General features: G+C 58.4%; 6 protein-coding genes across 6 annotated transcripts; 2 read left to right on the forward strand and 4 right to left on the reverse strand.

Moving 5' to 3' along the window:
- Positions 1-799: 799 nt before the first annotated feature.
- Positions 800-1489, forward strand: A1Q1_01807 (uncharacterized protein; the record flags this gene model as incomplete). The annotated part of the gene is made up of 3 exons (XM_014324846.1): positions 800-1029; positions 1222-1347; positions 1393-1489. 3 exons carry the CDS (start codon positions 800-802, stop codon positions 1487-1489), a joined length of 453 nt encoding a protein of 150 aa, XP_014180321.1.
- Positions 1490-1524: 35 nt separating this feature from the next.
- On the reverse strand, positions 1525-1929 carry A1Q1_01808 (uncharacterized protein; the record flags this gene model as incomplete). Its single annotated transcript, XM_014324847.1, has 1 exon — positions 1525-1929. One exon carries the CDS (start codon positions 1927-1929, stop codon positions 1525-1527), a length of 405 nt encoding a protein of 134 aa, XP_014180322.1.
- A 1921-nt stretch (positions 1930-3850) lies between these two features.
- Positions 3851-4135, forward strand: A1Q1_01809 (uncharacterized protein; the record flags this gene model as incomplete). Its single annotated transcript, XM_014324848.1, has 1 exon — positions 3851-4135. The coding sequence occupies one exon, from the start codon at positions 3851-3853 to the stop codon at positions 4133-4135; it is 285 nt and encodes a 94-aa protein (XP_014180323.1).
- A 326-nt stretch (positions 4136-4461) lies between these two features.
- On the reverse strand, positions 4462-7201 carry A1Q1_01810 (OPT oligopeptide transporter; the record flags this gene model as incomplete). Its single annotated transcript, XM_014324849.1, has 3 exons — positions 4462-5191; positions 5244-6998; positions 7041-7201. 3 exons carry the CDS (start codon positions 7199-7201, stop codon positions 4462-4464), a joined length of 2646 nt encoding a protein of 881 aa, XP_014180324.1.
- Positions 7202-7848: 647 nt separating this feature from the next.
- Positions 7849-9232, reverse strand: A1Q1_01811 (uncharacterized protein; the record flags this gene model as incomplete). The annotated part of the gene is made up of 4 exons (XM_014324850.1): positions 7849-8271; positions 8349-8608; positions 8648-9092; positions 9188-9232. The coding sequence occupies 4 exons, from the start codon at positions 9230-9232 to the stop codon at positions 7849-7851; spliced, it is 1173 nt and encodes a 390-aa protein (XP_014180325.1).
- An 846-nt stretch (positions 9233-10078) lies between these two features.
- On the reverse strand, positions 10079-12353 carry A1Q1_01812 (uncharacterized protein; the record flags this gene model as incomplete). The annotated part of the gene is made up of 5 exons (XM_014324851.1): positions 10079-10352; positions 11055-11244; positions 11903-12007; positions 12067-12196; positions 12255-12353. 5 exons carry the CDS (start codon positions 12351-12353, stop codon positions 10079-10081), a joined length of 798 nt encoding a protein of 265 aa, XP_014180326.1.
- Between the last annotated feature and the right edge of the window lie 428 nt (positions 12354-12781).

Below are 12781 nucleotides of genomic sequence, written 5' to 3' on the forward strand. Positions count from 1 at the left end.
AGCTCGCATTGCACAGTCTTGATGATCGAATAGGCCGAACCGGCCAGGCAACGGAACGGCTCACCAACCTCCCGTGCGTCATTGCTGTTCGTAGCGCCGTGCGATGACTCTCCCGTTTCGCAGCAGAACCGCAGCACAGTACCGTACGCTCCCGTCCTTGCCTCCACCGTCTTTGATACCTGTCTGCCATATGCTCGATTGGTTATCGACACTTCGATGTTTCTCAGAGTCGATGATTCAAGCCAGTGTCTCGTAACGCATTGGGGATCACGTGAGTCTTCCGGTATCTGGCATTGAGCTTGAGCCTCGGATCCGAAGAGCTGTGGAGGAGCATCAACCTTATCTTTAGTCGGGTCCACGACCCAGGTTTCATTGCGGGTGGAGCTGTCGAGCTGTCCGCAGTCTCTGTGCGCTGAGATGAAGCTGACAGAGCCAAGCGCTTGCGGCAGACCCGGGCTCCGCACTTCCCTCACCCCAGGCCATGCCGCGAGAGGCGGACATGTGCTTCGCCACGGCTTGGCACGTTCTCCTCGGTCAACGCTGTGGGATCAGCTGATCTGCCGCAGGTAAGCAAAGCTTGGAACCGCTGATCTCGCTATTGAAACCACCCCTACATATAACCCGCGACTTACTACATGCTCGCTCGCGATCTTGACACAACTAACGCCTTTATCTCACTACTCACACCTCGGCAGCGGATTGCCACTCTCCAGCGCTGCCTCCTCGTGTTCATTCCGCGCAGCTGCCATTCCTTGCCTCTCGCGTTCCCTCTTCGCCCTTAACGCAAGGCTCCAAGGCCATGAGATCGACCAGCCCCTCCAGCCGGACACAACACGCCCGCGCTCAAGTGTGGGTGTACGGCGTGCTCGCGCTCGTGGCGCTGGGTGCGCTTGGCGTCTCCGTCGCCGGTATCGCAGTCAGCCGCGTGCGGCAACAACGCCTAGGAGGCGAAGAGTACTACCCGGGCTGGCAGCATCTGATCATGACGGCGGTGTGGGCTGCGCTCCTCGCCCCGTACGCATGTTACAGGTAAGTCACGACGCTTCCCCGGCTCCACCACCCCTCAGCCAGACCTTCATGCTGCACATCTCCTCTGTGCTCATTGCCTGTACGCGGCGCTGAATGGGATCTCACAGTGATCCGATCCACGTCACTGCAGGACACTCCGCCTCGCCACCGTGCTGATCCCAGCTTCATCGTTCTCGCGACGCACAAGCGTAGCCCGCTGAACCGCGTCCGTGTCGACCTCGCACTACTGGCCTTCTTCTTCCTGCTGGGGATTGCGCCGCTGACGTGGTGGGGTATGGCGACCCGCCAGTGGTTCGAGCCGTACGGCGATGACCTCGTGTAAGTATGGTTTGGAAGCTGAAACTGTACACTCTAGCCTGAAAGTCTATGGGGGGCTCTTCTTGGTCAGCCCTCCATGCCCTCCTACCGCGACTCCGAGACCGGTTCAGCTCCATCTCCGTCTGGTGTGATATCTTCGTAGAGGGCGAAGCTTGAGCCCGCATGGTCCAAGATGTCTCAACGGAAGGAGCCGGGCACCGAGGACACGGCGCTGACGGCAGGATCTCGCTCATAACCTTGGCACTGACACTGACGGCGATGACGCTCATGCTCGCCGAGATTCTGACCGAGGTTATCTGCACCCTGCAGATGGGTGGGAGGCACGACAGAGCCCTCTGGAACAGGCCGTTTGCGGAGTTGCGCCCCATCGCACCCCGTCCAAGGCGCTGCGATGCGGACCACGCCGCCGTTGCCGACGACGAGAGCGTCAAGAAGCGTGCTAGCGGTAGCATCGAGCTCGCCGCTGTCCGGTTTGAGTAGGCGCTTTTGCCTGGGCTGGGTGTTGTGGTTGGGAGGACAGTTATACACAACACCCAGCCCCAGGCAGGGAGGGACCAAGAAGCGGGTCGGGGAAGCTGGCATCGGAGCGGGCGTCGAGTATCGGAAGGAAAGACGGTGCTAATACTGTAATGGCCTGAGGTATGGGTCATAGAGTGACCTTATTTCACTCTCATAGCTAGACTGATGTCCGACTGGGGCAAGGGGCGGAGTTGGAGGCGTAATAATGTCTTATAATTTCGGATCAGGTCTACTGATGTAATCGCAATCCAACGCAGTGATGTATGTACGGCCGGCCGCGCGTAATCCCGGGTGCAGAGTGGGGCAGTGCGAGCGCAGTTCTCTCTGATTTTCAGGCCCCCATGATCTTCGAAGTCTCTGCACAGCCAAGAGTAACAGTATTGTGCCTCGTTCAGATGACGCCTACTCCACACCGGGCGAGTCTCTCAAGTACTATCGCCGAAGGCGAACGCAAAACTAGAGACAGAACTGGATCTGCAGGGCGCCATTTCCGGCAGTTATCGGGCCAGCACTGCCACCAGCCAGTTCGACATCCGCGACAGATCTCCGCAGGCCTTTTCACACTGTGTGCTGGGGTTGCGGGTCTTGATACTTGACAAGGATGCGAAGGGGGCGAGAGTCATGAAACAGCATCCCTCACCTTGTCTCGCTTAATTACGCTTGAAACGTCACTGTAAGAGGGCAACGGGCTTGACAGTGCACTGGGCACATAGGCGACTAGTTGCGCTGACTCTCGACACCTGACCCTTCATATGACGCGAGAAGCACATCGATGGACGGACCAGGGAATGAGCGGTAGCCCAGGTCTAAATACGATCTGTTGGTTGGGGTGTTGTTCAAGTTCTTTTCATGGAGGTCAACGAGGTCAAGACTTACACCTGTCTTTGCGCGGACAAGCATGCCACGAACCGACCAACCGACTGGGCCACGTGCAAGACCACCTTTGAGCGGTCGTCTTCAACTGGGGTTTCAAAGATATACCATTATCTTTAGCTGCACAATCTCGGTGGGCTAGTCAGCACCAGCAGCACCGCTGGTGACAAGTGGACTAAGGGCGACCATGTGACGTCACCCGGACCCTTGCCGTGATAAAACAGAGACCACGATTCGGAGTGGCATATGTCACCGGGAAATCACCGAAATGGCCACTAATCCCTCGTAGGGCTTGCATGTCTCTTGGCCTAGGAATCACCCCGCTAGCGTTCGAGTTACTTCCGGGCTAAACGCGGGACGCTATACCATGTCTGCCTGTCCTGCCCACCGTTATTTCCGAGTCACATCCCCACAGAGGTGAAGTCGTCGTGGGACCGAGGCCGCCCACGTGTAGGGAGTCACACGGGGCCTTCCAATATGACAAGGCTTGCAGCGCTCCGCTCTACTCTTTCCACGGCTGTTTACAACCCAAGCGGAGTTGGTTATGGGTTCTTTAAGTCCTCGAGAACGGCCGCTAAGAGTGTCCATATCGCCAGTCGAGCAGCAGCTCGGCCGTGTCCATCGCACTTCGCTTGGAAGACCGCCCACGGCAGAGATTGGAGATCACACGACCGAAAGTCTCTGCGAGGTTTGCTATAAGCGCTATCTGAGTCCCACCAGACCCTACAGAGAACAGAAAGGGGCACCGAGCCTTCTGACATCGCTGGCAGCGGCTTACGTTTGGGCTGCCCTCGGATCGCCCGAGTTGTGAACGGTTAGTCACATTCTTCCCATGGTCACGGTCCACAATGCCTTAACCACCCCATCCTTGTGCTTAAGGTTCGAGCCTCACATGGGCGGGGGCTATTTACATCTCGTATCTAAGGCACCAGTGGATCCGCTGAATTACTGGTAGCATGTGGTGCACACACCTCTCTGACATTCGGCGAAGTGGCCGGACCGAGGTCCGAGGATGCTTTCCAGCCGTGCGTACATATATATACGCAGCTGTCGTGGTGTCTCATCGCTACTATATTGTCCCTAAAGCTCTTCTCTACACCTACTTGCTATCATGAAGTTCGCCTCCGTCCTTGCCACCATCAGCCTTCTCGCCACCTTCGCTGCGGCCGCGCCCGTTCCTGACGAGTGGTGCAACATGAAGCCACGCACCCTTTGCTACAAGCGCGACAACATCGAGGAGAAGCGCAACATCGAGGAGAAGCGTGACAGCATCGAGGAGCGCGACAGCGTCGAGGAGCGCGATGACATGCCCTGGTGCACCCTGAAGCCACGTACCCTCTGCTACAAGCGCGACAATGTCGAGGAGAAGCGCGAAACCGGCCCCGTTTCCGAGTAAAACGGTTTGACCACAAGACTCTGAAGCGTTGGCTGCCTCAGCCGAATATCCAGTCGATGGAGAAGGAAAGAAGGAGAAGTCGATAGCTGATGTATTCTACGACCTTGCGTTCGGTCTAACGAGAAACGATCTTACAAATGCAGCAAAAGTTCAGCGCAGCGTCAGAGAGCTTCAGAGCACATGATGCATTAACAACACGCCGCGGCGCCAAGTTTAGAATCCTTCACAACTAATACAGAACGTAATTACTTAAGGTGATCGTTACCGTGAACGGTGATTGTTTACCACGAGGCGCGTTTGAATGTGGTGGTGAGCCGGGTCGGCTTTTAGTTGAAAGTGCCCTTCTCGGGGCCGAAGTAGCCTCGCGCGGGAAGCTCCTCGATACGAACGGGTCGCTTGACGCTCGAGACGACAGTGGTACCCCACCAGTCGGGCATCTGAGCGCCAGGAACTTCCACGCAGAAGAAGAGCACCAGAGCGGCAATGGCAATCGAACAGTTGAGCGCGGCAGCGAGGACGAAGTTGTACTTGTTCCAGAACGCCAGCCAGCGGCTCTTGACGAAGCCCCAAGAAACCCAGGTCCAGATGAAGCAGAGCCACATGTGGGACAGGTTGTAAGGGTACTGCCAGTAGTTGAGGGGTCCGAAGAAGAGCATGACCGGGTGCAGCGAACGCATGTACTTGTTCCTGGGGAAGAACTTCTGAACGAGGTACACGGCGAGGGTGACGAAAACGCCGACGGGGAAGCCGAGCAGGAGGAGCATGTAGCGTCCGCCCTTGCCGAACATGCGCCTAGGTCCAGTGAGACCGAAGAACAGAGCAGCAGTGAAGAACGTGTTCTCACCGGGACAGATCATGCCCCACTCAGCATCCGGCGTACAGACGTCCTTGAACGACATCTGGAAGTTGAAGATGGCGCAAGCGACAAAGGACGCGAGGAGGGTGGCGGCCATCTGGGTGACGAAAGTGTGGCGGGGGTTGATCTTCGTGTAGTGGGCCAGCTTCAGGTCACCACAGAAGTTGATGGCATAAGCCGAGACAATGTAACCGTACATCCTGCGAGTTAGCCGGACAGTCCTTGAGTACGCTCTACAGCGTAGATACTTACTTGAAGTAGTTCATGCTCAAAGCATCACCAGGAACGAGGGCTCCACCAACGAACTCGGCGAAAACGTTCAGGGTGATGTTGCCTCCAGTGACGGCGCTCACCAGACCGGTAGGAATCGTGAAAATGAGAGCCAGCACCACTCCGAACACGACGATGGCGGGGCTGACACCTGTAGGGAAGGCCGCAATACCGACAATGCCGAGAGCGAAGGAAATGAGGAAGATGATGAGGTACCACCACTCGGGGACCTCGGGGTAGGCACGCATGAGGCGCATGTGGACGTCCTCGGCAAGGTTGACCTCATCCTCATCGTCGTAGTTCTTGTTCCTCCTGAGGCTCCTCTTCAGGCCCTTCCAAGACTCCCTGAAGGCGATGGCCATCTCGTGACGGTGGTAGAGAAGCGTGTAGGTGACCATAGACGAGTAACCGGCGAAGAAGAAGAAGTAGATGATGAGGTTAGAGGCGGCCATCCACGGCTCCGAGTAGGCCTGGTACTTCTCCTCGACGAGCTTGCCCATAGAGTCGGTGACCATGGTCACGTTGTACGGCTTGCCGGTGTTGGTCCAGGTGTGGTTGTCGAGGATGGGGAAACGACCAGTCTGCCACGTGTTGGTGTACCAGAGCGCAATGATGGGGAACATTCCAAGAACGACGCCGAGGAACTGGTTCGCAACGGAGAAGAGCGGAACAGTAAGGGTAGAAAGAATAGCCTGAACCTGCGACCAGTCCATCGTGGGGAAGGGGTTGAGTCCGAGACCAGCGCCACCCACAGCGACCATGGCGACGTAGTTCTTGTTGTCGGGCGCAATCCAAGCCATCCAGTCAAACGAGTTCATGAAGGGAGCGATGAAGTTGGGGAACCAGAACCACACGAAGTAGATTCCAAAGGCCCAGTAGAACAGCTTGAGACGGCTCATGTAGTAGAAGCGCTTGAAAGGACCCGCAACGGCAGCCGAGTCGTCCTGGTGGAAGGCCTTGTTCAAGGCGAGGGTCGCAAGCTGAACGGGCCAAACACAGAAGCTGGGGTAGACAATGAAGCGGCGGAAGAGGCCGGCCATGCCGAGGCCGAGGAAGTTGGAGGCCAAGGTGTTGACGAGCTGGTAGCCGAAAGTCCTAGCGTAGGGCTGGTTGAAGTAGATCGGAAGAGCCTGGGCCAGGATGATGTTGCCGGTGTAGGGAGGGTTCTGAACGATGGTGCACATGATGGTGATAAGCATGTGCTCCTTCCTGTTGAAAGGACCCGGGTTGAACGAGAAGTGCCAACCGAAGAGGTTGAACCTCTTGGTGGGCATGATCTTCTCGAGCAGCTTACCCAGCGGGAAGGCGACAAGCTGACCGACGTAGGCAGAGATGGCGATAGAGGGGTAACGGATGCTGAAAAGCTGGTTGACGAGACCGATGATGCCAGCGAAGAGCAGACCGATGAACCAAGTACGGAAGGTGAGACTGGGGATGGAAGGGTCGTCAAAGTTGTCAACAACACCACGGACAATTTCGTAGGGCGAGTTCTCGGTAGCCATGACGGCCTCCAGCTTCATCGCGTGGATAAGGTTGGCGTGCCTCTCCGGGTGCTCAGTGACGTCCGGGTCGTAGAGAAGCTGCTTGATCTTGTTGACGAGCTCGGTGGAGAAGTTCTGGTCGTGCTGGTGCATAAGAAGCACCTCGTGCATGATCTTCTTGCACTTCTCCAAGCTCATGTCACCGATCTTCTCCTCTGCATCCGCCAACTCCTCGGCCGTGGCGTGGATACCGTAGCTGTACATGGTCAGCACATGCCATTTCAACGGCAGTCCTCACTTGTGAGCGGCGTTCTCGGCATCCTCGTCCGCGGCGACGACTTTGACGTCGTCTACCCAGAGGTCGCCCTTCTTATCGTGCGAAGGGGAGGCAACCCTGTCGTGGCCCGCAGCGGGCGCGAGGCCCTTCTCGTTGTACGTCTCAATGTCGCTGCTACCCATCTTGGTTCAGTGTCGTGGCTGTGACCACCTAAGCTGAAGTCCAAGAGATGTTGAGAGAGGTAAAGTTTGTTGTGGTACGGGGAGAACTGAGAACCGCGCTAACGGCTCGACCTTTAAGTGTCCCGACACTTCCAGCAAGGAGGAGCGGCTAGCTCGCCGTTTACCGGGGAAACGCCAGCCCGTCGCTATCTGCGTCCACAGCAGCTGTCGGGCGATGCTATCCGGCGCGATCCTCTGCTTATCCCCAGCCCTCCCTGGCTCACGGCATCCGGGGCCGGGGGTCCATCCAGGCCGGCCCTTTTCCAACGCCGCAAGCCTCGGGGCGGAGAGCTGGCAAGGAGGATCCTGGACAGCTTCTGTGGGGCCGCATGTGGAGAAGTGCCGCGCAAATCTCGAGTCTATTCCTGGTTCACATCCCGTCCTCGCAAGCCTTGGCTAAAGCGAGCCGGCAGGGTTGCGTCGAGGGAAGCGGGCCAGCAAACGCGCGTGAGTGGGAGGGAGTGGGCCAAAGGGCAAGTGGGTTGGTTGGTCCAGGCACGAGCAGGTGCCCGAGCAATTGCCACTCAGAATGCGACACCGTCTGTATGCGCTGCCCGTTGTCACTCCGCACTTCCGCACCTTCTCAATCAACTGCCAACAAGCATGAGCTAGGCTTCTAGGGAGGCAGGAGACGCAAAGGATGCAGGGGAACGAGGGGAGGCACAGGGACTGCCAAAGGGGTGAGGCAAGGGCGGGCGTTGGCCCCACATGGCTCCACGGTGACTTTCGGTGACTTGTAGCTTGCATTCCCTGAGACGGGCTGAACGCACCAACCAAGAGCCGAGAGATAACTTTCCCCGGACAGGGTCGGCAGAAAATAGCGCCTGCCCTGAGATGCACATGGTGCCATATGAGGCAAGGTATGGAGTACCTGGCGTGAGACGGCGTGTGATCGCGATCTTCCCTAACGCTCGACCTATCCGGCTAGCCCCTCTCCGCCGTGAGGCCGCGGACGTACTGACGGACATGGTCTCCGGGCGCCGTCGTGTGTCGGCGTCGGGCTCGGCGAAGCGACTAGCAGCTCTTTCCCTCTACGCAGAAGTAGTCAGTACGGTTTCCATCGTCGATGGTCGACGTGTCAATGAACGTGCGCCACCCGAAGCGAGACAGCGGGAGCGTGAAGAGTATCGAGGAATAAGGCGAGTGCGCCGATCTCGCCGAAACGGCCTCCGAGGCAGTGTCCACCTGACGCTAACACTGTGCCTGGGTCGATAGCGAGGTACGTGAGGTGCTTCAGGAACGACGACCAAAGCCAATTTACCGACTGTATATCCGCAGGTCGGCGGACGTTGGGCAAGGCGAATGGCACGACGCGCACGACGTGTGCGGCAGCACGAAGCGCAGGTGAGCGACAAATCTTCGGATCATCTCCGTACCCAGCGAATCACCTTGCCCGAGCTCACGTACGACTTTGCCAGCGATCGTGCACCCACCCTGCTAGTCTCTTGCGATATCCTGGCTTTTCCTGCACTTTCCCTTGCTCATCCGCGTAACGGGCCTGAAGGCAGACCGTGTCCGCACCGGGCGGGCTGAGCGCGTGGGACGCGTGGGAGGCAGCCCAGAACGCCCAGAACATCTTAGCTCCCACAGAAATAGATCTCTCCCCACCAATACCGTCGGCCGGAGCAAGCACGCTTCGTAGCGTTCTGATCACGAGACCAGCGTTGCCCACAACTCGTCCATTGCGATTACGAACACATTGGAATGAATGTCCGCTTGTTCCTTCGTATTCTGGAGCGCTCGTCGGTTTCCTCGCTGTGGCATACCCCGGAGATGCAGACGGGATGCACGCTGAAGCGGAGTGGGGTGGCCGAGTCTGCGGAGTGCGCTCGGGCGACGCTAAAGGGATCGACTGCAACAGTATTCCAACTCAAAGACGCAGACCCTGGCGCCCGGCGCCCCACGTTCGATACCTGCGGACTACAGAGCTCGGGTCGAGTCGCTCACGGTCAGATTACGAACAGCGGCGAGCGAATCCTGTGCGTGGATCATCGGTAGGTCCGAGTACGAGAAGGATGTGAGGGGTGTCAGAAATCCCCGCAGAGCGGCCGCCCCGTGAGAGGTCGATCAGTGTGCGTATCAGGTCTCGAGCAATCACGAGCGCTGCATTTGCTGGTGGATCGTGTGCAGTAGCGTATCATGTCGCTTCCTGCGGCCTTCATTGAGACAAACCCCGGACGCCTGTGAGGCGAATAGCAGCCCCGCTGCCTGGCAACTCTGGCGCAGCTGATGTCACTCTCACCGCCTCCTTCCACCCGCGCGGCCCGGCGACGCTCGAACACAACCACAACCGGATCGCCAAGATGTGCTGAGGTACCGGCAGGCTGGGGCGTGTTGGAGCTGGTCGTCCGAGCATATCGACAGCGCACGGGCGGGCAGGTCTCAGCGACGCTAGCATAGTTGCCCGTAGGCACTGCATAGCGCGGTGATGCGGCGATCGCGGGCGACCACCTTATGGCCAGCATGCCAAGGTGTCCAGGATCAGATGGCCAGAATTAGATACGGTGTGGTCGTGCCCAGCGTGCTCCGTCGGACGCAGATTGCTCGGCACCACAAATGCACCACAAGTGCCTCACGTCTCCACATGCAGGAGGAGTGGGCGCGTGGGGGGTCCCGGACCGGGCCTGGGTGGGGTCGAGTGCCTATTGGCTCCCTGGCGGGCATCAGGTTACCGAGGCTTTAGGCCGGACCGGATGTCCGCGGTTAGTCGCCGGTGTCTTTTCTCCTGCCCTGGCTTATTCCTGGGTGTAACTCCTGGCGTAATCCTGTAAAAACCTAAACATAGCGCATGCCTCTCTGCGCCATTTGGAATTCGTCACGACAGCCGGCGTGCGGGGTTTAGGTTTGCATAGCCGACCCCGCGGGAACGCCTGAACAGCTGGCCACAAGCCGTCCAGTAGCAGCAGCATTGCGGATTTCCTTGTCCGGGCATCGACGCCTGGCATTCTCTTCCTGGAGAAGTAGAGGCGCAGAGAGATAGGCGGGGCCGAAAGCGAGAACGGAGGGCGGAGCGGCCGGTCCTATCAGCCGCTCGAGCAGACCTCCTGAGAACCTGAGCTTGATAACATCCGCACCAAAATGGAACGGACACATGTCCAGATTAGAACCAGAACTAGTTTCTGGGCGCTTAGCACGTCTCGCAGGCTTAGGAGGGCGGGTCAGTCGTGCCCAGTCGCAGGGTCGGGTGTTGGTCAGCAGATAAGGTACTGCGGGCTATTGATTGCTGCTCGCCGCACGTCTAGGTCACGAGATGGCAGGCCGCTGAATCCGCGGATACCAGGAGTTCGCTAGTGCGCGAATTGAGTTGCCCACGCACCCATGCAGAGACACGGTCGCACGCGCACATGCACACGAGCTCGCGGGTGCAGGAACGCAAGCGGGCGCCTTCCCACGCAACACGGACGTGACTGTTGTTGGTCATTGTTGCACAATGTCCGTGACCTCGGGCCTTCTTCGGTCGTGCCAGGACCGGCACACTTTATCGCGGATAAGCATCTTGCTGACATGCACCCAGATAAACCCGGTCCACCAGGTCCACACGGTTCTCGGCAGATCGAGGGGAACATGCCCTTGGACCACGTTGGCCCGAATCGCGGGGCCGCGGATGCACGCCGTCGGCCGGAGCAGACATACTTTATCAAGCTGAACATGCAGTTGTATGCCACGGTTGCCCAAGAGCGCGAACATTTCGTCCTGCATTCGCCACAGAGGAGGTCACGTGGATACTCACCTAGCCTACTTACCTCTGCTTACAATCCGACCTTGGTTCGTACGTCTCGGTCGTACAGGGGGTCCGACTATCTGGAGGACTGACATGACACGACCGCGGTAACCGGCTGCAGGTGGGTGGGAGTTTGCGAGGACGACGGGGACGGATTGCAAGTCGATGGTTGACGACCTCTGGCTGCCGAGGCAGAGGTAGCTGTGGACAGGGCACGGTCGAGGCGGTCGCGGCGGACGGGGAACGAGATCCGTGGCACTGGAAGCCTTGTGGACTTCGATAACTTCAGCAAGAGAGTAAAGTCAAACTCGACTCTGTCAGCACCAGCCCACCGAATATGTCTGGTCTCTGTGCGGCGTCTTTGCAGCACAACACACAGACGCCTCCGCGTCCCAATTCCCAGGTTGAGTCAGTTCTCGTCGACTGTCGGCTCCGAACGACGAGCAGTTCGTATGACATCACGTGACTCCGTCGATACCGATATCTCGGAGCACTTGACGACCTTCAGCGACGCTGTCGTGCTTGGGGGGCTCGTTTCGGTCCTGGGGACCTCGGGTGCGTGCATACGGCACCGAAACACGGTTTACATGTGTCATTGTACGGCGGCGGCATTCGCCAGACCAACGTGATTACGGTAATGTACGAAGAGCTTCTCTGTTCGATTCTCATGTTACGGTGGGTCTGGGAAAGCGAGGTCTTGAAGTCGCGATCCCAGAAACAGGAGAGGCAGCATCACTGACGATACTGACATAGCTAACTGCTCCACGTGCTCGTCCTGGGAAGATCTAAAAGTTGGTGATGAAGACGGTGTGCCAGACCTGGTTCGCGTTTCCCTCGGTGCACTGCCAGAGCTGGAGCTGTTCAGCCGTGACCTCGCCGTTCTTGACGTCGACGCAGAAGTCTATTTCGTTAGATCTATCACTGGCGTAAAGGGGACATACTGGTGTTGGCGAGCTTGAACTGGCCCTCGTTGGAGACGAACCACTGCTGCTGGGGCACGCCGTCAAGGCACTCCCAGACCTTGACCGGTGAGCCATTGTACTGCTCTGTGATTGGCGTCAGCGCGGACCTCCATGTGAGCTGGGGTAAGGAGCACGGGACGTACGAAGTCCTGCGTCGAGACAGAGGTTCGCGCCCTCCTCCGAGATCTTGAACTTGGTCTCTTCGCCGACGCGGAAGTCCCAGTTCGTGTGCACAAGGCGACGGTTGTTGGTCGAGCTACTGTCAGCGCCGCACTGTGAGATGACGTTACGTGATGGCTTTGCCGTCGTTTTGCAGGTCACCGCCGTTGACGGCAAGGAACCCGGCAGAGGGACCCTGGGAGCCGGCCCACTTGATGCGCGCGGCGGAGGCACCGGAAGCGGCGAGAGCAAGAACAAGGGCAGTGAGCATGGTGTCTATTGACTTCACTTGAGTTGGAATGGAATGGCGGTACAGATTGCAATTGCGTCGGCAGACGAACAGGTGCGGTTGGGTGACGCTTCGCTTTATATCTGGTAAGCTGGTGAGAGACCATGTATGTCGGACGCGTGCGGCGTTCAAAGGCGGAGGTTGGGGACGTTGACAGATCCGCGAGCGTGCGTGTGGCTCTGTGAGTCTGCAGCGGTGGGCTTGGCAGCACTGCTTGACGACGAGAGCGGGCGACCATACGAGGGGAGAACATGCATGCGTGGATGCAGACATGCGCTGCGGGGGCGGGGTCCTCCTCCCGCGATTCCATAACTCTCCGACGGGACGAATTCGTGCGTCTGTCTTTCGTATCATGCTCTCATGACGGAATGTTCTACCGGCGCCGAGCTTAAAAGCCCTGGTGGCCTCGG

Source organism: Trichosporon asahii (assembly GCF_000293215.1).
Source record: "Trichosporon asahii var. asahii CBS 2479 unplaced genomic scaffold scaffold00050, whole genome shotgun sequence".
NCBI lineage: Eukaryota > Fungi > Basidiomycota > Tremellomycetes > Trichosporonales > Trichosporonaceae > Trichosporon > Trichosporon asahii.